This window comes from Hypanus sabinus, chromosome 3 (genome assembly GCF_030144855.1).
Source record: "Hypanus sabinus isolate sHypSab1 chromosome 3, sHypSab1.hap1, whole genome shotgun sequence".
Classification (NCBI taxonomy): domain Eukaryota; kingdom Metazoa; phylum Chordata; class Chondrichthyes; order Myliobatiformes; family Dasyatidae; genus Hypanus; species Hypanus sabinus.
In genome coordinates this window covers 187,226,145-187,249,821 of record NC_082708.1, presented here as the reverse complement: position 1 = coordinate 187,249,821, position 23,677 = coordinate 187,226,145, and the positions used below count along the sequence as shown (strand labels likewise).

The 23,677-nt window shown below is 43.0% G+C and overlaps 1 protein-coding gene across 5 annotated transcripts in view; it reads right to left on the bottom strand.

Moving 5' to 3' along the window:
- Window positions 1–23,677, bottom strand: part of LOC132391962 (exocyst complex component 6B-like) — an 845,841-nt gene that overhangs the window by 308,877 nt on the left and 513,287 nt on the right. For all 5 annotated transcript variants that reach the window (XM_059965781.1, XM_059965785.1, XM_059965784.1 and 2 more), the window contains exon 14: window positions 7,323–7,428. In XM_059965781.1, the coding sequence (XP_059821764.1) occupies window positions 7,323–7,428 (106 nt within the window). The remainder of the gene's footprint in view (window positions 1–7,322; window positions 7,429–23,677) is intronic.

Below are 23,677 nucleotides of genomic sequence, written 5' to 3'. Positions count from 1 at the left end.
CGTGCCTTGTCGTATGATCATGGTCTTCCATCTGCCTTTAATCTGATCGTTGCCTGTGGGGAAGACCCCCTTCACGCTTATGTTCTTAATCTTTTTTTCTATCCATGACGATTGTTTTTGGCAAATTTTTCTAAAGAAGTGGTTTGTCATTGCCTTCTTCTGGACAGTGTCTTTACAAAATGGGTGACCTCAGCCATTATCAACACACTTCAGAGATTGTCTGTCTGGTGCCAGTGGTCACATAATGAGGGCTTGTGATATGTATCAGCTGCTCATACAACCATTCACCACCTGCACCCATGATTTTACGTGACCCTGAAGGCTAGCAGAGGGAAGGAACCCCTTACTCCTCCTTTGGTAGACAATAATCTTCACCCCATTACTCGAATGTTTTAATGTACAGGTGATAAATAAACATGAAGTAACTTGATGGATAAATCTGGAGGCTTCCCAAGTTAATCGACTCTCAGACCAATAAATCCTTTCCAAGATGATGTGGGATGATATTTTGCAGGCAGCTCACAAAAATCGCCAGATTCTGTACTAGATATACCCCATCTGAACTATGATCTCTGCAATCCGCAGCCTATAATTTCCCTTTAAGAAATGTACTTTTTAACCATCTAAACAAGCTTGTGATTTCAGGATCTCCTGAAGGGTTTGGCAAAGTTGACTCTCAAGAATGCAGGACAATGCATCAAGGACCAAGAGATGAAAATGAACCTGTGTCCAGCTCCATCACTCCGCACTGAATGAAGCTTAGAGTCATTAAAATCGTTGAGGCTTAAGAATGGAAAATGAACTAGTATTCAGCACACAAGTGAATCTGCAGATGCTGGAAATAAATAAAAAACATGAAATGCTGGCAGACCAAGGGTCCTGATGAAGGGTTTCAGCCCGAAATGTCATTATTACCTCCTCCCATAGATGCTGTCTGGCCTGCTGAGTTCTGCCAGCATTTTGTGTTTAGTATTCAGCACAGTCTGCCTGTATTTGACGCATCTCCTGCGCTTGTCGTTACTAACATTAGGCAAGAGGTGCAGGAGTCTTGGGTCTCACACTGCCAGCCTCAGGAGCAGCAGCCGTTCCCGGACTGGCTTCACTTGCCTCAGTGCTGAACCTGCTCCATGGCTCTGGACTGACTTTCGGGAACTCTGCAGTTCATGTTCCATGTGTTTTTGTTTACTGTTTTTTTTAAATATTTGAACAATTTGTCCTCTTTTGCACATTGGATGCTCATTGGTCTTTGTTATGAGTGGTTTTTCATGGATTCTGTTGTGTTTATTTGTTTTGTGGGTGGCTGCAAGGAGACAAAACTTAAGGTGGTGTACATACTTTGATAATAAACTTGAACTTGTTGAACTTTTGAACAGAGACTGAAGCCTACTGTTAAAAGCACAAGGCTGGCATCAGTAGATTTACTAGGTGTGATGCTGGAATGGAAAGCATACCACTAATTAAAGGATGAGGTGGTAGCCAAGAACTTTCATCACTCTGCAGTTCATCTATTCAAGGGATCAACACATTGCTGCCAGTGTATGAATATCATCACTGTGCCTGAACTGTGAAGTTGCCTAAAATTACACCATCCAAACACCAAAGAGCTCAGCAGAATGTAAGCAACACACACAAAATCATGGGAGGAACTCAGCAGATCAGGCAGCATCTTTGGACGGAATAAACAATCAACGTTTCAGGCTGACATCCCTCAAAGTTCAAAGTTCAAAGTGAGTTTATTATCAAAGTATATACACATCACTATATACTGCCCTGAGATACATTCTCTTGTGGATAGTCGCAGTAGAACAAAGAAATATAATAGAATCAATGAAAATTGGGCACAAAGGTTGAAAATAACCAATGTGGAAATACAAAAAATGCAATTAATAATTATCATCATTATGTGCCATGCCATATGACATGGGCAATTATGGTCTTCCATCTGTCCGTAATCTGAGAAGTTCTAATAAACTCTTCAAACTTGTCTTTCCATACCATGATGTAATGTATGCACTGCTGACAGCAACTTTTTCTTCCGTCAATTTCATTTATTATTAGTAATAAATAAATTGCACTCAGAAAATGATTTGCAGAGTCCTTGAAAGTTGATGATTGTGGGATCATCAGACCAGCCAAACTTAGCCCACAATATTTACTTCTATTAAGGAACTTCTACTGAGTAGTGTAGTAGTTAGTGCGTTGCTATTACAGCTCCAGCTGGACCGAAGTTCAGTTTCAGTGCTGTCTATAAGGAGCTTGCACATGCTCCCCGTGGCCTCGTGACTTTCCTCTGGGTGCTCCAGTTTCCTCCCACAGTCCGAAGGCATACTGGTGACTAGGTTCATTGTAAATTGTCCTGTGTTTAGACTAGGGATAAACAGGTGGGTTGCAGGACAGTTGTCGTCATTGTGGCTATCCCTTAAGGTCGAGGAGAATGGTCTTCGTTCCGTTTCCACGGAGCGAAGACGTCTGTGTGTGTATTTGTTTTACGTGTACTTGATGTTGCACTCCAAGAAGCACATGATATTTCACAAATCAACCAACTGATTCCAATGGCATAGAAACCACGACGATTGGAGCTGATGGATTTGTTGCAGCCTTCATTCACCTTCACAGCCGTTGAGATCGAAGTAACTTCGTCCGCCTGTCCCACCGTTGAGGTCTTGGTTGGATTGTTCTCTGTCAGGGACCTCACCCTCGACCTTACCGCCATGGGTGACCCTACCAGGAGCATAGCTCCAGGTGGCATCGCTCTCGGGATCTCAGGACCACACAAGCTTCTCCACCACGACAAGGTGACAATCCGCGATATGGCTCAATGCGCTGGAAGAGCCCATTCTGTGCTGTATCAGCAAATAAACAATGGCTTTGAGAAATAAGAACCTCCAGTCCATCTGCCAAGAGACGGACTGGCAGCGACCAACCATTTTAATTCCTATCCCCTTTCCAGTTCCAACATATCAGTCCATGGCCTCCTTTTTTGCCTTGATGAGGCCACTCTCAGGGTGGAAGAGCAATGCCTCCTATTCTGTCTAGGTAGCCTCCAACCTAATGGCATGAACATTGATTTCTCATTCTGGTAATTCACCCCCCCCCCTTCCCTCTTCTATTCTGTGCTCTGGCCTCTTACCTCTTTTCCTCCACCTGCTTATCACCTCCCTCCAGTGCCTCTCTATTTTCTTTTTCTCCAGTTCTCCTCTCCTATCAGATTCTTTCTTCTCCAGCCCTTTAACCTTCCTACTCACCTATTATCTGACCTGCTGACTTCCTCCAATATTTTGTTTGTGATGCTCTGGATTTCCAGCATCTGCAGAATCTCCTGCATTCTTTTGTGTTATTCATTCACAGGGTGTGGATGACCATTCACAACTGATCCCTTGACTGAGGAGGCAGGCTTTAGAGGTGGCTTTCATGGCACAGATATACGTGCATGGATAAAATAAGCATTGCAGATTCCAAGTCAAAGTCAAAGTAAATTCATTGTCAAAGTACATAAATATTACCATATACTACCTTGAGATTCATTTTCTTGCAAGCATTTACATGAAAATACAGAAATAGAATATAATTTGTGAATTAAAAACTATACGTGAACATAAACTGGCAAACAACCAACGTGAAAAAGAAAAATTGTACAAATAAACAAATAATAGCGAGAACACAAGTTGTGGAGTCTGTAGGTTGTGGAAACAGTTCAATACCATGCAATACACAATAAATATAGAAAAAAATTACAGTAAGTGTTAATATATAGTATATTAAATAGCTAAATTAAGAATAGTAGTGCAAAAACATAAATTTAAAAAGTGAGGTAGTGTTCACGGGTTCCTGAATCACTGAGTGTGTGCCTTCAGGCTTTGGAACCTTCTTCCTGAGGATGACGATGAGATGAGGGGATGTACTAGGTGCTGAGGGTCCTTAATAATGGATGCCACCTTACTGAGGCACCAGGACTGGTGATATGCACCAGCTGCTCATACGACCATCCACCACCTGCTCCCATGGCTTCACATGACCCTCATTGGGGGGGGGGGGGGGTGCTAAGGAGGTGCTACACCTTGCCCAAGGGTGACCTGCAGGCTAGCACTAGTAGCTTAACTACTCATCAGCATCAACATCATTATGTGCCGTGTCAAATGGTGTCAGCAATCATGCTGTTGACAATGATTGCTCTTGGCAAGTGTTTCTATAGAAGCGATTTGCCACTATACACTTCTAAACCCTGTATACAATAAGTAACGTAAACACAAGAGATTCTGCAGATGCTGGAAATCCAGAGTAACACGCACAAAATGCTGGTGGAACTCAGCAGATCAGGCAGCGTCTACAGATGGGAATGTTTGTGCTCTGATGGACAGTCTCAGCCCGAATGGTCTACCCCCTAGATGCTGCCTGACATGCGGTGTTCCTCCAGCACTCTGTGCTTGTGTACAAACAACCAGCTTGGCACCTCCTCTGTAATGACTCCGCCCAGGCAAAATGATCACTGCAGCAGGCAACTGGTGATGAACTCAGGAGTTCAAGCAACGTCTGCGGGAGGAAAGGAATTGTCGACGTTTTAGGTCGAAACCCTGCCTCCTTTTTCTATTGTTCACTTTACCTCTGCCATTAACAAACAATACCATTCCAAGAAAAAGGAATATGTGGATGAAAGAGGTGTAGAGACTGAAGGACTGGGTGAGATATCCAACTAGCATTTAGAAAACAGTCCAGCACTAGATCTGGATAGAGCACATCAGTCTTGTGGCTTCATCCTCCAGTGGAGATCCAAGACAGTCCTCCCAGGTCCATTTCTCCAGCTAGCAAATGTTTTAGAGAGTATGAAAGGAGATTTACAGACTGTTGTCTGGATTAGAGTGTGATGAGAGGCCTAGGCGAGGACAGCAAGGACCCAAGTGTGGTGTATCTGAGACTAGAATCGAGACACAATTTTGAGACTGAAATGAGAACGGTGTTCTTGTCTAGACCCAGGATGAGGACCTGATGTGACTGGACAAGAATCCAAACAAGGCTGAAATCCTAAACACGATTGCAGATGGAACCAAACTTAATCATTGAGTCCCAAACCTCAGTTCAGATGCTCTTTAAATATTCAAATCTGGGCGACAAAATATGGCCTGCCAATTAGTGGAACAGGTCAGGATCTTTAAAGGGATCGCACCAACTATTCAGACTCCTGAGAGTCGGAGCATCTAAATGCCGGAAGCTGGTGCTGTTAGGTGCAAACTGTAACGTAGAGAGCATGTCTTATGACGAAAGGCTGAGCAAGCTAGGACTTCTCTCATTGGAGTGATGGAGGGTGGGAGATGACTTGATAGAGGTGTACAAAATTATACGAGTGGACTGCCAGAAACTTTTACCCAGGACAGTAATGTCTAGTAAGAGAGGGCATAATTTTAAGGTGATGGGAGGGAAGTATAGGGAGAATGTCAGAGGCAGATTTTACACAGAGAGTGGTGGATGTGTGGAACACATCGCCAGGAGCTCTAGTAGAGGCAGATACATTAGGAACATTTAAGAGCCTTCTAGATAGGCACATGAAAAAATGAAGGGCTGTGTGTTAGGGAAGGGTTAGATTGATCTTAGTAGGTTAGAGGGTCAGCACAACTTCATGGGCTGAGATCCTGTACTGTGCTATTCATTCAAAAGTTCAAAGTAAATTTTATTATCGAAGTACATATATGTCACCATACACAACCCTGAGATTTATTTTCTTGTGGGCATACTCAATAAATTTATAGAGTAATAACTAAAACAGAATCAACAAGAGACCCCCCCCCCCTCACCCAACTAGGGCGTTCAACCAGAGGGCTGAAGAAAACAAACTGTGCAAATGCAAAAAGGAGCAATAATAATAAATATCATTATTATTGACCCCATTTGGATACTGTGCTCAGGAGGTCTGGTCACCTCACTACAGGAAGGATGTGGAAGCCATAGAAATGGTGCAGAGGATGTTGCCTGGATTGGGGAACGTGCCTTATGAAAATAGTCTGAGTGAACTCGGCCTTTTCTTCTTGTAGTGACGGAGGATGAGAGGTGACCTGATAGAGGTGAATAAGATGATGAGAAGCATTGATCGTGTGGATAGTCAGAGGCTTTTTCCCAGGGCTGAAATGGCTAACATGAGAGGGCTCAGTTTTAAGGTGCTTGGAAGTAGGTACAGAGGAGATGTTAGGATTAAGTTTTTTATGCAGAGAGTGGTGAGTGTGTGGAATGGGCTGCCAGTGACAGTGGTAGAGATGGATATGATAGGGTCTTTTAAGAGGCTCCTGGACAGGTACATGGAGCTTAGAATAATAGAGGGCTATGGGTAACCCTAGGTAATTTCTAAAGTAAGTACATGTTCGGTACAGCACTGTCGGCCAAAGGGCCTGAATTGTGTTATAGGTTTCTCCGTTCTATGTTCTATTTACTAATAATAATGCTCAAGCTGATGAAGAGTGTTAAGATGAAAAGTTCTTGGAAGTAAGTTAATAGGTTTTTGGAACATTTCAATGATGGGGAAATGAAGTTGAAGGAAGTTATCCCTTCTGATTCAAAAGCCTGTATTCTATATTTCTTGAAAACCCTTTCCCATCTCCACAATCTTACACCCCCACCATCTCTCCTGCACCTAGTCCTACCACTGACAAGCAGAAGGAGTTGGATCAATACTTGAAGGGGATAAAAGATAAAGGACTATGTTGAAAGAGGAGGGGAATGGGATTAAATTGATTACCATTAGGCTGAATCAGTTACTCAGAGACACAAGAGACTCCAGAGGCTGTAATCGGGAACCACAAACAAAACACTGGAGGAACTCAGTGGGTCAGGCAGCATTTGCTGATGTTTTGAGTCGAGACCCTTTATCTGGACTGGAAAGGGAGAGATAGCCAGTATAGAGAGGTGGAGCAAGACAGGTGATAGGTGGATCCAGGTGAGCTGCATGATAGTGTAGGATTATGTGAACAAAACATGCAAGTCATTTTATGTGCCTAGCAAAAGCTGCAAAGCGTTACGTCCATTACAAACCAGCCAAAAGTAGTTGCCTTACTCTGACATCATTAGATCAGACAAGGTATCTCACATTGAACACAACACCTCAATGCCAGTGTGTTGTGAATTATGTAGTACAGTTTCTGTTTTGAACATATGTGTCATCTGTCAGTCATAACATTACCTATGATAGGTAAGTGTGGGCTGGAATGATGTTCAGGAATGATATCCAGGAATGTTGGAGTTTCATAACTAAAGCATTAACACCACTTCACTCCCTGCGGATGTCTCACGCAGAGGCAGACGGTGAAAACAATTTAACACAATGGATGATCAGTGCTTACGTTTTCCAAGTCGGCATCGTGAAACGGAAACTGACCCATCACCTTCTTAAACTCCTCTTCATTTGAAACAGGAATTGCACTGTAGTTGTCCAACTCTAAGATATATCTGTTGAAACAAGATATCAGTACATTTAATATGAAAGAAGTTGGCATCCCCATCTCTGAAAAGAGAAGATTCATTTTTGAAAAAAATGCAGATCCATCATTAAGTATGCTCACCACCCAGGACATGGCCTCTTCTCATTGCTACCATCAGGGTGGAGGAAGAGGAGCCTGAAGACACACACTCACACAATGTTTTAGGAACAGCTTCTTCCCCTCTGCTATCAGATTTCTGAATGGACATTGAACCCATGAAAATACCTCAGTATTTTTGTCTCTCTTTTTGCAAAGAATGTACAGTACTGTGCAAAAGTCTTACACACACACACACACACACACACACACTCACACACACACACACACACACACACACACACACACACACACACACACACACACACACACACAATACTGCATAGGTTCATGGTCTTCTGCTGCAGTAGCCCATCCACTTCAAGGTTCCTCCAGCAGACTGTTAACTGAACATAGAGCTGTACTGGTAAAAGCCCTGTGATCTTTGGTTATTACCCTACAACCTCTCTCCTCAACACTGAACTGATTCCACAGCTTCACATTCACTTTCAAGGACTTTATAACTCCAGTTCTCAGTATTATTTATTTTTCTGTTTGCACAATTTGTCTTCTTTTGCACATTGGTTGTTCAGTCGTAAGTCAGTATTTCATAGATTCTATTGTACTTCTGAATTTTTCTGTGAATACCTGCTGGGAAATGGATCTCAGCATTGTATATGGTGACATATACATACTTTGATAATAAACTTACTTTAAACTTTGACTTGGCTTGCAGCAGAATGTGAGTGGTCCAGCTGACTGGTTTTGTTGGTATTCCATATTGGAATTGGTTTCTTATTGTCATATGTACTGAGATACAGTGAAAAGCTTGTCTTGTATATTGTTCCTACAGATCAGATCACTACACGGTGTATTGAGGTAAAACAATAACAGATGCAGAAAAAAGTGCAGTGCAGGTAAATGATAAAGTGCAAGATCATATCGAGGTAGATTTTGAGGCCAAGAGTCCATCTTATCATACAAGAGGTCCGTTCAAATGTCTGATAATAATAGGGTAGAAGCTGTCCTTGAACCCGTTTGGTCGTGCTTTCAGGTCTTTGTATCTTCTGCCTGATGGAAGAAAGAAGGGAGAATGTCTGGGGTAGATTTCAACTTTTTCAGCTCAGTTCATGAACCTGATCCCTGTGGGGAACCACCAGTTGTTCAATCTTGAAGTGAGTGTCTTCAAGCTCCTGAACCTAGAGTCATAAAGTCAGAAAAGTACAGCAAAGAAACAGTCCCTTCGACTCATTTAGTCTGTGCCAAACCATTTAAACTACCTCATCCCATCAACATGCACCATAGCCCTCCATACTCCTGTCATCCATGTACCTATCCAAACTTCTCTTAAACATTGAAATCGAACCACATGCACCACTTCTGCTGGCAACTCATTCCACACTCTCACCACCCTCTGGGCAAAGATGAATTCCCTCATGTTCTCCTTAAACATTTAATCTCTCACCCTTAACCCATGACCTTTAGTTGTAGTCCCACCCAACCTCAGTGGTACCTCCTGTTTGCTTCTATGGAATATTGGAGACTAAGGGATGACCTTATAGAGGGTCATAAAATCATGAGGGGCATAGACAGAGTAAACGCACACAGTCTTTTTCCTAGGGAAGGGAACGATGCATGTTTAAGGTGAAATGTTAAAGACTTAAAAGGGACTTGAGGGACAACATATGAAACAAGCTTCAGAGAAAGTGGTTCAAGCAAGTATGAAAACATTTAAGAGATATTTGGATACTTACATGGACGAAAGGGATTTAGAGGGATATGAAACAAACACAGGCAAATTGGACTAGTTAGGTGGGCACCATAGTTAGAATGGTCGGGCTGGGCTGAAGGGTCTGTTTCCCTATTGTATAACTCTACGGTTCTATCTAGGGTTAGCGTAAATAAGTGGTTGATGGTCTGCACAGACTTAGCAGGCCAAAGGGCCTCTATCAGCATGGTAACGCTCTATGACTCAATGATTAAAAACCTGAATTCAATTTCTCAGACTGCGCTAGTGTGGCTCAACTCAAATTTCCTAGTTAAAGTTCTGCAGACAACTCACAGTGGTTTGAGAATTTCAAAGCAGTTAAAGTTTCTGAAAATAAATAGCTGCTATCGGTGAAAATGAGGCTTCAAGTTGACTAAGTTCCAGAATACACAAAACTACTGTATAACATACATGCCTACCCTGCAGGCAATTGCTAATATTTTCCTACTTAATTTAAGATATAATTGAAGGGTTTACTCTGTGGCACATGAACAAAGCTTAACAGAGAAAAAAATTAAACAACCTAAACATGAGTAAAATACAGGACTTTGGGAATAAACTGCTGAGTAACAGTGTGGGGGAGCTGGAATAACATCAGTGGGGACACAGTCAGTGACACAGCACTGGGGGAGAGGGTCACTGAGGGACAGTGTGAGGAACTGGATTAATGTCAGTGGGGATACAGTCAGTGACAAGGCGCTGGGGGAGAGAGGCCACTGAGAGACGGTGTGAGGGAGAATCTATATGGCATCTTTATGTTTAAACTTCATGGCAGATTTTAAGTAATCAATCAATGCAAGTTCCTTTTTGCCAATCTACTGTGTAGACATCGGTTGCAACCAATAACCACAATTACCTATGTCTACCGTGTGGACATTGTTTCCTTTTTAAAAAAAAATTTAATTTGCTTACTTTTATTTGTTATTTGTTTATTTTTATTGTTTGCACGATTTGTTTTTACTTCTCTTGCACATTGCATATTTGACAGTTTTATTTTTTTAAATGGGTTCTATTGGGTTTCTTTGTTTTGTGGCTGCCTGGAGAGAGACGAATCTCATGGTTGGATATAGTATACAGACTTTGATAATAGAACTTCTCTACTTGCAAAGTAACAGTAACTGTCCAACACTCCGCAGCATGGATTCCTTTCATATTCTCTTGAAAATATGCCACACATACTTCACTGAACCATTGGTCTCTCCGTCACAGAAAGCTGCATCCTTGATCATTTCTGGATCCTCTGGTCTCCAACACATCCAGCAAGATTATCTTTAGCTTTAAAAAGTTGTATCTGTTGGCCCTTGACCATTTCTTCCAGGATATTTTTTTTCCTCTCACAGTCCAAAGATGTACCGGTTGTTAGGTTAATTGGTCATCGTAAATTATCCTGAGATTAGGCTAGGGGGTTGCTGGGAGGTGTGGCTCAAAGCATCTAGAGGAAATTCGCGCTGCCGTGGGGAGAACGCACAAACTCCTTACAGGCAGCATCTACCATGCCACAGGCAGCATGTCCAGCACATAATTCTCCCAAACTTCCACCATCTCCAACGGGATCCCAGCACCAAGCACATCCTTCCCTCCCCCGCTCTTTCTGCTTTCCGCAGGGATCACACCCTAAGCGACTCCCTTGTCCATTCGTCCCTCCCCACTAATCTCCCTCCTGGCACTTATCCTTGAAAACAGAACTATTGCTACACCTACCCCTACACCTCCTCCTTCACTACCATCCAGGGCCCTAAACAGTCCTTCCAGGTGAGGCGACACTTCACCTGTGAGTCTGTTGGGGTCATTTACTGTGTTTGGTGCTCCCGGGGTGGTCTCCTGTATATCAGTGAGACCCGTCGTAGATTGGGAGACTGCTTCACCAAGCTTCAACACTCCACCCGCCAGAACAACTGGGATCTCCCAGTAGCCACCCATTTTAATTCCACTTCCCTTTCCCGTTCCAATATGTCCATCCATGGCCTGCTCCACTGTTGTGATGAGGCCATGCTTAGGTTGGAGGAACAACAACTTATATTCTGCTTGGGTAGCCTCCAACCTGATAGCATGAACATCCGATTTCTCAAACTTCAGGTAATACCCCCAGCCCCACCTTCACTATTTCCCATCCCCTTATTCCTCCCTCACTTTACCTCCTTGCCCACCCATCGTCACCCTCTGGTGCTCCTCCCCTCTTTTTCTTTCTTCCATGGCCTTCTGTCTCTTCTGCTCCAGACGGGAAGATTGTAATGCTATGCCAATCTGTGCAAAACAGATATTTACAATGCATGGATACAGCTCAATCTTAAAAATTATTTATTTACATGCAACAAGTGACTTCAGTAGTCCATAGCACTCAAAGGCCACTGGCAAGCCGGGGTGTGGCATTATTCAGCTGCACATCAGCCCTCGGGAAGAAGCCGTTTCTCAGTCTTCCTGTCTTGGCGAAGATGTTTCTGTATCTCCTGTGAGATGGCAGGAGATTGAACAGACAGTGTCTGGGATGGGATGAGGTCTTTAACAATGTTACGAGCATGTCGTAAGATGCCTACGCTCTTGATGTGAGAGTTGTAGATTGTCTCTAGGCCTGGTAGCAGAGTGATGTGCTGAGCCATCCTAATACCCATTGGAGTGCTTTGTAATCTGGTCTTGCTGCAGTTAGGGTAACACACTGTCATTCCATAAGTCAATACACTCTCTATCGCACTTCAATAAATGTTGGCCAGCAATTTTTGAGGTGGATGAGTTCTCCTTAAGCACTTCAGATACAGCCTCTGTTGTGCCTTCGACGTTATGTTGATAGTTCAAATTCATCACCAAAAATTTGACATTGAAGACCCTTTCCACTACCTCACCATTTACAAATAGTGGTGCTTATTGGGGATCTCTTGCCTTCCTGAAGTCATTTATCATTTCTTTAGTCTTCTCAATGTTGAGTGATAGGTTATTGCTCCTGCACCAATTGGACTTTCAGCATCTCCTCTCTATATGCAGATTTTTTTATTGTTTGCAATTTGGACAATCACAATTGCATCATCTGCAAATTTGAAGATTCTGAGTTTGTAGCATGAGCAGTTCAGCCACAGATGGAGTGGACAACCAGAGGCACTTTCCCACATTATTAACAATAACATGCAATATGGAAGCAGGCTCTTCAGCCCATTGATTCCATTCTGAACCTTAAGCTCACTCTTCCCACTTTATTCTCACATTCACACCAACTTACAATATGGTGTTGCAATATTGTATTCAGTTCTGTTCGCATCATTATAGGAAAGATGTGGAAGCTTTAGAACGGGTGCAGAGGAAATTTGCCAGGATGCTGCCTGGATTAGAAAGCATGCCTTGTGAAGATAGGTTGAGTGAGCTAGGGCTTTTTTCTTTGGAGCAAGAGAGTGAGAGGTGATTTGATAGAGGTGTACAAGATGATAAGAAGTGTGCTGCTTTCATTGAACAGATATTGCCTGACCTGCTTGACTTTCCAGCAGATTCCGGATTTAATTTCAGATTTCCAATGCCTGCAGCATTTTGACCTTCTAGGCCAGTTCTAGGTTGACAAACTCAAATATGCTGGGAACTAATCGGGGACTTGCCTTGCCTATATTAGCTGTTTGCTGCGTACGTTTCACACAGCATTTCTGAAGCCGGTCATCTTAGCAAGAATATTTTTATTTCCTTCAATGAGCACATCACACACTTCTAACAATAAGTTCCCAGACACGATTGCTGCTTTAGCAGGGATATTCATAGCATGGACAGGCAGGGAATCACCCAGTAACAAAGAATATATTTGTGAGAGTCAGACTGCTGCAGATTTGTGTTAGTAATTTGAAACACATGGACATTTTCTGAGGGAAAATGTCGCCAACTATTCCTTAATGATTGTGCACTTTAGAGGGCCAAATAGTAATTTGGATTGAGGACAAAAGCTTCGGGGAAGAAGCAGGGGAGGAAAGGAAGAGAACTACAAAGAAACGGAAAAGTGAACGAGCAAAAGAAAAAAAAGATTAGGACAGCCTGTACAAGAAGTATGAGATGTTCTCAAACATGAGAATGGATTTAAACCCTGCTTGATTCAAAAACAAAGACGAAATGGTAGGAAGATGGAATCCATTGATCCAGAAGAGAGAAGAGTGATGGGTCAGAGAGTTACTGATGGCATGGAAACAGACCCTTTGATCCAACTCATGGAAAAGAGAACATGACAGCTCAGTACAGGCCCCTTGGCCCACGATGTTGTGCCGACATTTTAGCCCACTCCAACATCAATTTTATCTTTCCTGCCACATAGCCCTCCATTTTTCTTTCATCCACCTGCCTATCTAAGAGTCTCTTAAATGTCCTTCATGTATCTGCCGCTACACCACCACTGGTGATGCATTCTATACACCCAACATTCCACATGTAAAGCATCTACCTCTGGCATCTCCACTATAGCTTCCTAAATCACCTTAAAATTATGTCCTCTTCCACCATGGGAAAGTCTCCAGCTATCCACTCTATCTATGCATCTTATCATCTTGTCCACCTCTATCAAGTCACCTCTCATCTGCCTTCATTCCAAAGAGAAAAGCCTTATATGGACAAGAAAATTTCACCAATGTTGACTTTGGCCCAGACAGCTACTCCCATTTGCCTGCATTTGGCCTAAATCCCTCTAAGCCTTTCCTACCCATGCACTGACTGAGAATGTCTTTTAAATGTTGCTAATGTGCCCATCTCACTATTACTGACAGCTCAGTCCAAATACACAACGTCCTTTGCATGAAAAACGTTGCCCCTGATGTCCCTTTTAAATCTCTTCCCTCTGATCTTAAACCTATGCCCTCTTGTTTTTAGCTCCATTTCCTTGGGACAAATTCTATGTGCTTTTACCCTATCTATGTCACTCATGACCAGGTTCACAAAGTTATTCCCCTCCACCAACAAGGTCCCAGTGGGGATAACTTCACTCACCTAATCACTGAACTGTTCCCACAAATTATGGACTCATTTTCAAAGGCTCTTCATCTCATCTTCTCAATATGTATTGCTTTTTTTTTCTTTTCTTTTGTATTTACACAGTTTATTGTCAATTACATATTGGTAGTTTGTCCATCCTATTGGGTGCAGTACTTGGATTTATTGTTTATGCTCAGAAAGAAGTGAATCTCAGGGCTGTAAATGGTGACATCTATGTACTTTGATAATAAATTTACTTTGAATTTTGAATTTATATACCTCCAGGTCACCTCTCAATCTCCTACCTTCCAGAGTGCTCAGGAATTCAGGAATATAGTATTTACAACGCCCTGTATTTCAGGGAGGATGGTTTGGAAAGCCTTTCTGATTAAACCACAGAGAAGGAATTCACTAGGGTTAGTGTGATAGGAAAGGAACTGGAATGAGCAACCTTGCAATGGAGTTGGGGAGTTGCCTATGTAATCCTTGCATCATTACGTGCCATGTCATATGACACGGGTGATCATAGTCTTTCCATGATTATGAATTTTCTTGGCAAATTTTTTTGACATAAATGGTTTGCCAATACCTTCTTCTGGGCAGTGATGAGGGACAAGAGATGAGGGACCCCAGCCATTGTCAATGATCTTCAGAGATTGTCTGCCCTGGCATCAGTGGTCCTATAACCAGGACTTGTGATATGCACCAGCTGCTCATACGACCATCCACTACCTGCTCCCACAGCTTCACATGAAACCTGTTCGGGGGGGGGGGGGGCTAAGCAGGTGCTACACCTTCCCAAAGGTGACCTGCAAGGTAGCCAAGGGAAGGATTGCCTTACGCCTCCTTTCATAGAGACGTATCTCCACCCTGCCACATAGTTTAAAAATTGACCATCAATAAATGAAGAAAACGTTGCTGGACAAACCGTGTTCAGCATGAACCTGTGTTTTCCCTGTCCTGGAAGAATTTGTCAGTAGTGTGGAAGTAGCTATATTTTGTATCTCAGAATCAGGTTTATGATCGCTGATATTTAGTTGTTTTGCTGAAGTACGTGCAAGGCATAAAAATTACCACGAAATACAATAAGAATATGCAGTATAGCAAAAATGTGATGTAATGTTCACAGGTTCATGGACCTTTCAGAAATCTGTTGGTGGAGATGTAAAAGCAATTCCTAAAACAATAAGAGTGCATCTTCAGGTTCCCAACCTACGGTCCATGGACCCTTTGCTTAATGGTATGCATAAAAAAGGTTGGGAACCCTTGCCAGAGAGAAGCGGGAGTGGGGCAAAGTTATGAGAAGTTAAGAGAAATCAATGCTCATGCCGTTAGGTTGGAGGCTATCCAGACGTATTTTGAGGTGCTTCTCCAACCTGGCAGTAGAGGAGACCATGCACCAACATGTCGGAATGGGATTAGGAAGACAAATTGAAATGGTTGGCCACAGGGAAATCCCACCTGTTGTGGCAGACAGAATAAAGGGCTTGATGAAGTGGTCCCCCAAACTACATCAGGTCTCACTGAGATAGAGGAGACGTTACATTGAAACATTACTGTGTTGATGAAAGTCACGGTGACTTTTGAGCCATATTTATGGCACAAAGTTGGGATAGGAAGTTTTCATAGAGCCAAAGAGCATTTAAAAGAGGCTGAAGAAAGACTGAAAGAAAACTGTGGTGCCTGGTGGTTTTGTCAGCAGTTGCATGTGTGCACAGCAAGTCAACAAGAGAGAACAGAAGTTCACAACATCTGGGAACAACTGCATATGTTCAAGCTGGATTCCCACTTTTAACAAGGCAACATTTTCCAGAGCAAGAAAGGGAATATTTCTTCTCCTTTTTCAAGTTTATTTATTTAAGACTTTGTTAAGCCCCACGGAGCTTAGTGTGTGTAAGTGGAGTGTTTCCAAGCAGCCTACAAGCCTACACAAGTTGCATTTATAATCAGTGGACTTAAAAGTTCAGAACGCACAAGGAGATCATCAGATCTGGGCGCTTCTCTGCTGATTGGGTCCAGTTGGCAGCAGACAGGCAATACTGTTGACAACAGAATACAGTAAAGGAGGCCAAACGTGTGTTGTCTCCAGGCCTCACCCTCTCAATTTGGAAAGGGAACTTTGGGAACAATGTATTTTCACCAATGGACCAATTACCAATCACTGTTGTATGGTTCCCTAGTATGATGAGATAGACTCATGGTATCTTCAACAAGACAACATCCTTCACTAAGGACATCCACCAACTGAATCATGTCCTCTTCTCATTGCTACCATCAGGGAGGAAGAACAAGAGGCTGAAAACCCACATTCAATGATCCAATAGACAATAGGTGCAGGAGTAGGCCATTCAGCCCTTTGAACCAGCACCGCCATTCACTGTGATCATGGCTGATCATCCACAATCAGTACCCCATTCCTGCCTTCTCCCCATATCCTTTGAGTCCGTTATCTTTAAGAGCTCTATCTAACTCTTTCCTCTGGTTTTGGACTCCTCCAACATCAGGAACATGTTTCCTGCCTCTAGCGTGTCCAATCCCTTAATAATCTTGTGTTTCAATCAGATCCCCTCTCATTCTTCTAAATTCCAGTGTATACAAGCCTCCAATCTTTCAACACATGACAGTTCAGCCATCCCAGGAATTAACCTCGTGAACCTACGCTGATTCAGAACCAGCTTCTTCACCTCCACCATCAGATATCTGAATTGCCCATGAAACCAGCTATTACTTTTAATTTGCACTATTTATTTATTTTATAATTTATAGCAATTTTTATGTCTTTGCTCTGTAGTAGTTCGATCATTCGAGTGAACTATGATGTTCTCCATAGCAGCTGTCTTTTGGTGGATCCCTAGGTGGCTGTCGAGGCTAATCCAGGACATACATAACCAGGAGGTTAGGGCACATTTCCTTAATGGAGAACGGCTGTGTGTCAATTTGTTTAAAGTGGAGAGGCTGATGCACGGGCAGCATGGGCCTTGACAGATCAGGATCAGGGTCCAGTGGTATGAAGAGCAGGACGACTAGGAAACCTTCACTACCATCCTGATGTGTCATCATCTTCCACCAGCTCCACCATTCAGGTTCGGTCAGATTGCACTGAAACCTCCCCTTGACCTTACAACCATGGGTGATCCTACCAGGAGTTAACCTCTAGATGGCATTGCCCTTGGGATCGTAGCAACTCATAAGCCTCTCCACCACGACAAGGTGTGACAATGCTTGGAGAAGGTTTACACAATACTGTTGCCACAAAACAACAAAATTTCTCATCATATACTATAAATCAGTGGTAATCTTTATTTTGAGGTATATTTTGAGTCAACTGAATCGGCATTGGCCCTAGTTACTGCCCCACCATTATAATTGGAGAACTGTAAGCCCAAAATCAGCTTGATGGATTTACTTCCATCTCAGTAAAATTATCCTTAAGTCCTGCACAATGCGTGTCCTTGGATCTGAGTCACTGTTGTGCAGCAACATGACAAACAGCAAAGAATGTTACTGTATTTTTGAAGGCACAGAGTCAGAAAAGTTGGCTGGGACCCTGCCAGAATCCTTTACTTTTGAAGAGGACCACAGGATATGTTAACAATCTCTCCCAGTGAGCCTGTCCTAATGTCTTATCCGGAGAACAGTCAGCTCAGATGTTCACACTCAGTAATACAGTGGAAAGTCACCACAGTGGTCTTGCCCTCCTGTCTCAAAGAGTCTGAAACATGTGGCTCCGGAGGAATGTTGACCCTCAGCTCTATAACATTGTAGCACCTAGTAACTTCACTCACCACAACTCTGAACTAATTCCACAACCTACAGACTCACTCTCAGGATTTCTACAACTCTTGTTCTCGGTGATATTTATTTATTACTTATATTTATTTATTTGTGTATTTTCACAGTTTGTCTTCTTTTGTACATTAGTTGCTTGTCAGTCTTTAAGCACAGTCATTTTTTGTGTGATTGCAAGACATGTTGGATATCAGTATTATGGGATGAGTAAGTTCAATTCACTGATTTATTGTTGGTGGAGCTGCTTGGTCTCAATCGTAGTGACGACTAAGCCTCAAACTGTGGAGTCGCCTGTTTGCAACCGCCTGGGAGGAGGAGTCGGAATTGGTGTGCTCCACCCGCGTGCCGGAAACGGTGTGAAATTGTGTCCATACCAGAATTGGTGCTGCCTCTGGAGTTCACTCAGCAGAAGACAAGATATATTAAGTTCGACTGCAGACTGCTGCAAGTTTCATGGACTCAGGGACTAGGACTTTATTTTTTGTGTGTAACTGTATTTTCGTGCTATCGTATATGTGGTATATGTGTCTTGTGCACTGAATGACTGTTAGTTCTGTGTTTTGTACCTTAGCCTTAGAGGAACGCAGTTTATTTTGCTGCATTCATGGGAATTCATGTATGGTCAAATGACAACTAAACTTGAATTTTTTTTTCATAAACTTTTAAATATATGCCTTTACTTTCCTGTACTTGCCTAAAGGAAAATGAATCTCAAGGTAGTGTATGATAACATATACAAACTTTGAGAATAAATTTTACTTGGACTCTAACTTTGACTGAAGATCAGTGTTCAGGATAATTGAGCTGAATGACTCAGCTATGATATAACTAAATGGCAGAACAGCTTTAACGTTCAATTAAATCACTTCCTGGTCCCTCTAGATCATCCAGTGATTATTTTCTCATTTGCTTTTGACACTATGTCTATGCCAAACCTCAGAACAATCTCAGCAATCCCTCTTCCCCACTTATTTCCCCAAGAACGAATTCCCTCTCACATGTCTATCAACTCATGAGCAATATGCACAAAATGCTGGAGGAACTCAGCAGGTCAGTCAGCATCTATGGAGGGGAATGAACAGCTGACATTTCAGCTAAGACTCAGAACGTCAACTAATTATTTCCTTCCATTGTTGCTGCCTGACCTGCTGATTCCTCCAGCATTTTGTATGTGTTGCCCAAAGTTTCCAGCACCTCAAGAATCTGTTGTCTCTCCATTAACCTTTCCTGATTCTCCTCCCACTGATCAACACAAGGATTGGTTTACAGTCACCAAATGCTGGTAGTTGGAGGCCAGACGTATGGGAATCTGGGCCAGGAACTGGATGCTGGAGGCTCAGTAGTGGCTTATCTTGATACTGGAAACCAATCTGTGTGTGTGAGTTGGTGGGTCGGATTAAAGATTAGATTTATTTGTTACATGTATATCAAATATAGAAACATAGAAACATAGAAAATAGGTGCAGGAGTAGGCCATTTGGCCCTTTGAGCCTGCACCGCCATTCAGTATGATCATGGCTGATCATCCAACTCAGAACCCTGTACCTGCTTTCTCTCCATACTCCCTGATCCCTTTAGCCACAAGGGCCATATCTAACTTCCTCTTAAATATAGCCAATGAACCGGCCTCAACTGTTTCCTGTGGCAGAGAATTCCACAGATTCACCACTCTCTGTGTGAAGAAGTTTTTCCTCATCTGGTCCTAAAAGGCCTCCCCTTTATCCTTAAACTGTGACCCCTCATTCTGGACTTCCCCAACATCAGAAACAATCTTCCTGCATCTAGCCTGTCCAATCCCTTTAGAATTTTATAAGTTTCAATAAGATCCCCCCTCAATCTTCTAAATTCCAGAGTATAAGCCTAGTCGATCCAGTCTTTCTTCAAATGAAAGTTCTGCCATCCCAGGAATCAATCTGGTGAACCTTCTCTGTACTCCCTCTATTGCAAGAATGTCTTTCCTCAGATTAGGGGACCAAAACTGCACACAATATTCTAGGTGCGGTCTCACCAAGGCCTTGTACAACTGCAATAGAACCTCCCTGCTCCTGTACTCAAATCCTTTTGCTATGAATGTCAACATACCATTTGCCTTTTTCACCGCCTGCTGTACCTGCATGCCCACCTTCAATGACTGGTGTACAATGACACCCAGGTCTCGTTGCATCTTCCCTTTTCCTAATCGCCCACCGTTCAGATAATAATCTGTTTTCCTGTTCTTGCAACCAAAGTGGATAACCTCACATTTATCCACATTAAATTGCATCTGCCATGAATTTGCCCACTCACCTAACCTATCCAAGTCACCCTGCATCCTGTTAGCATCCTCCTCACAGCTAACACCGCCGCCCAGCCTCGTGTCATCCGCAAACTTGGAGATGCTGCATTTAATTCCCTCGTCTAAATCATTAATATATATTGTAAACAACTGGGGTCCCAGCACTGAGCCTTGCGGTACCCCACTAGTCACTGCCTGCCATTCTGAAAAGGTCCCGTGTACTCCCACTCTTTGCTTCCTGTCTGCCAACCAATTCTCTATCCACATCAATACCATACCCCCAATACCGTGAAATATGTTGTTTTAATCAAATCAAATCAGCAAGAATTGTGCTAGGCAGTCCCCAAGTGTCATCATGTTTCCAGTGTCAATATAGCATGCTCACAAGTTACTAACCGTAACCTTTACGTCTTTGAATGTAGAAGGAAAGCAGAGCACCTGGAGGAAACCCACAAAGTCATGGAGAGAATGTACAAACTCCTTACAGAGAGCAGCAGGAAATGAATCCCAGTTGGTGACTGCTAGCGCTGCAGTAACGTTACACTAACCATTACACTCCTACTTCCCCCTACTGTGCCACCTTCCCCCCCCCCCCCCATCATTCTACGCTTAGTTTGCTGTTGCTGTCTTGTTGCTGTTGCTCTGTCAGTTTTCCTCCTTGTGCTGTTCTGTTGGACGTTGTGGGCACACTACGTTGCTGCCGGAACGTCCGACGACTCTTGACGGCTGCCCCCAGCACATCCACAAAACAATGCATTTCGCTGTATGTTCCGATGTACAAATGTTATACAAATGAATCTGAATCTGAAGTAACTCAACATCAGTCCCTTGTAAATGCCGGCTGTATCACTCCAAACAGCATTTCACCATCTGTGTCTACCATAACATCGCTCTTAATCTATCCAACACGTTTAAACAGACAGAAGTGTCCAACAAGTTTTGGAGCTGATCTTCACTCATCTCTGCGTGCGAGAAAGAGGAATTGGATTTTATTTGAAGCTTGTTGAAGCCTGCATTTAATTACTCTAATTGTGCAGTGACTCTGGAACATAAACAGTATAGATACCATGCCTCTCTTCAGCCAAAGGCCTCCAGCATGTCACTGTGGTGTTTCTGCTTTTCACAAAAGGAACCCATCAAGGTGCAACAGATGCCGAGTGATGGGTTCAGGAGACAGGATGTTGGGATTGGTAAAACAGGACACAATTTTTTAGTTGGATATGGTGGAGGAAAGAAAGGGGTTTGTGGGTGATGGGGGCTTGTGCTAAAGAATGGAAAAGCAGCCTGAAGCCCAAAAAAATCATGAATTATTGATTCCCGATTCACAACTTTCAGCCCCGAAGACTGTCGATTCCACTGCAACATAAAGGTCATGCTCAGTACAAGTGAAGTGCCCTCCTGGTAGAGTACTTTGTTAATAATGGTGGGCTTTCAGCCCTGGAGAGAATTAAACTTTAGGGCTGATGTTTAAAGGATTCATTATCGTCATCATCATGTGTCATTTTGTATGACGTGGGCAATCATTGTCTTGACCACTGTTCTTGGCAAATTTTTCTGCAGAAGGTGTTTGCCATTGCCTTCTTCTGGGCAGTGCCTTTACAAAATTGATGACCCCAGCCATTATCAATACTCTTCATAGATCATTTGCCTGGCATCAATGGTCACATAACCAGACCTGTGATATGCACCAGCTGCTTATATGACCATCCATCACCTGCTCCATATGACCCTGATTGTGGGGCGTAAGCAGGTGCTACACCTTGCCCAGGGGTGACCTGCAGGCTAGCAGAGGGAAGCAGCACCTTACACCACCTTTGATAGAGATGTATATCCACTCTGCCACCTAAATGGATTCATCTAATATCAAACAAAAGAGGTTCTGCAAATTATGGAAAGCTTGATCAACAAGATAGAGTGGACAGCCAGAGGCATTTATCTCAGGGTGAAAATGGCTAATATGAAGGGGCATAATTTTAAGGTGATTAGAGTAAAGTATAGGAGGGGATGTCAAAGGTAAATTCTTTACACAGAGAGTGGAACGTACTGCTAGGGCTGATGATAGAGGCAGACGCATTAGGGACATTTAAGAGACTCTTAGATAGGCACGTGGATGATAGACAAATGGGGAGCTCTGATGGAGGGAAGCCTCAGATTGATCTTACAGTAGATTAAAAGGTTGGCACAAAATTGTGTCGGAACAGAATGGGGATAGGAATTAAAATGGATACTGGTTTTGACAGCTCTGCTACACCTTGTAGAATAATAGAAATTATTTTACTTTCAGTGGTCGCAGTACACCTCAGTGCCTCAGAATGGTAAGTGAGGAGAGGATGAGGGCTGGTGACCGTGCCTCCTCCACTCCAGGTTGGCAGGTCCCACGATTACAGGTTGATGGGCAGGAAGCACAAGGGCCAGTAATGCCCCAGGACAATGAGCTGGAGGTGGGGTCCCGTAACTGGTGAGTTCTAGGGCTAAGACAGAGGCCTGATGTCCATGGGGCTGGAGGATGGCCTGCCCTGGAGATGGAGCCCTGACGTGTATATGAGTGAGTGGGTGGGTAGGAAAGGGGCTTGTTTTGATTCTGTTGTTGTTGTTCTGATGAATATTGTGGGCATGCTACATTGGCGCCAGAATGTGTGGTTGACACTTGTGGGCTGCTCTCAGCACGTGCTTGTGTTGTAGGTTGTTAACGCAAACGGCACAGTTCTGAGTTTGTTTTGATATAAATTTAATAAATAAAAGAATCTGAATCTAACCAATGAACTTCCAGAGCACAGCCTTTCTCCAATTACATCGTGGCTTTTTAATCTTCAACAGTGTTGGAGGTAACTCTTTAAATAATTATCCCATTGCACAGAGGAGCAATTGAGAAAGGAATTCTTTATAAATGAAGCTTCTCAGAACATTTCACATGTACTGTGGAGACTCTGGGCTACCAGCACACACCTGGCACACTATTAACGCCACAGCCCTGCCTGAAACAATAAGACCTCTCTGAACATTCTCCAGACATGGCTGGAAAAGCTCTTGGCAAATGGTAGAAAAGTCTCGCTATTAAATTAGATCCTCTCGGACCACGAATCACGCCCAGCGGGAAGTTTGGGAATTTTTGTGTGAGAATGCAGGAAACCACCAATTCCAAAATTGAGGAAGTCCTGGTAACCAGGTAGTGGGAGCGTCAAGCCCCAGCTGCACAAAGACTGGCTGACAAAAGGAAAAAATACTTCTCCTTTCCAGTGTACCCACGAAAAAACTGGTTTCTTCATGTTTTTATTAATATACATGTTACAGGCCATTAAAAAGCACGGAAGGTGTGAATATAACACCATGAGTTGTGCAATCTTGTTATATCCCTATTTCTGTCTTCTTCTTGAACCAGAGAACAATACTGACAGCTTGTACATTTATAGCACAGAGTATCAAAAC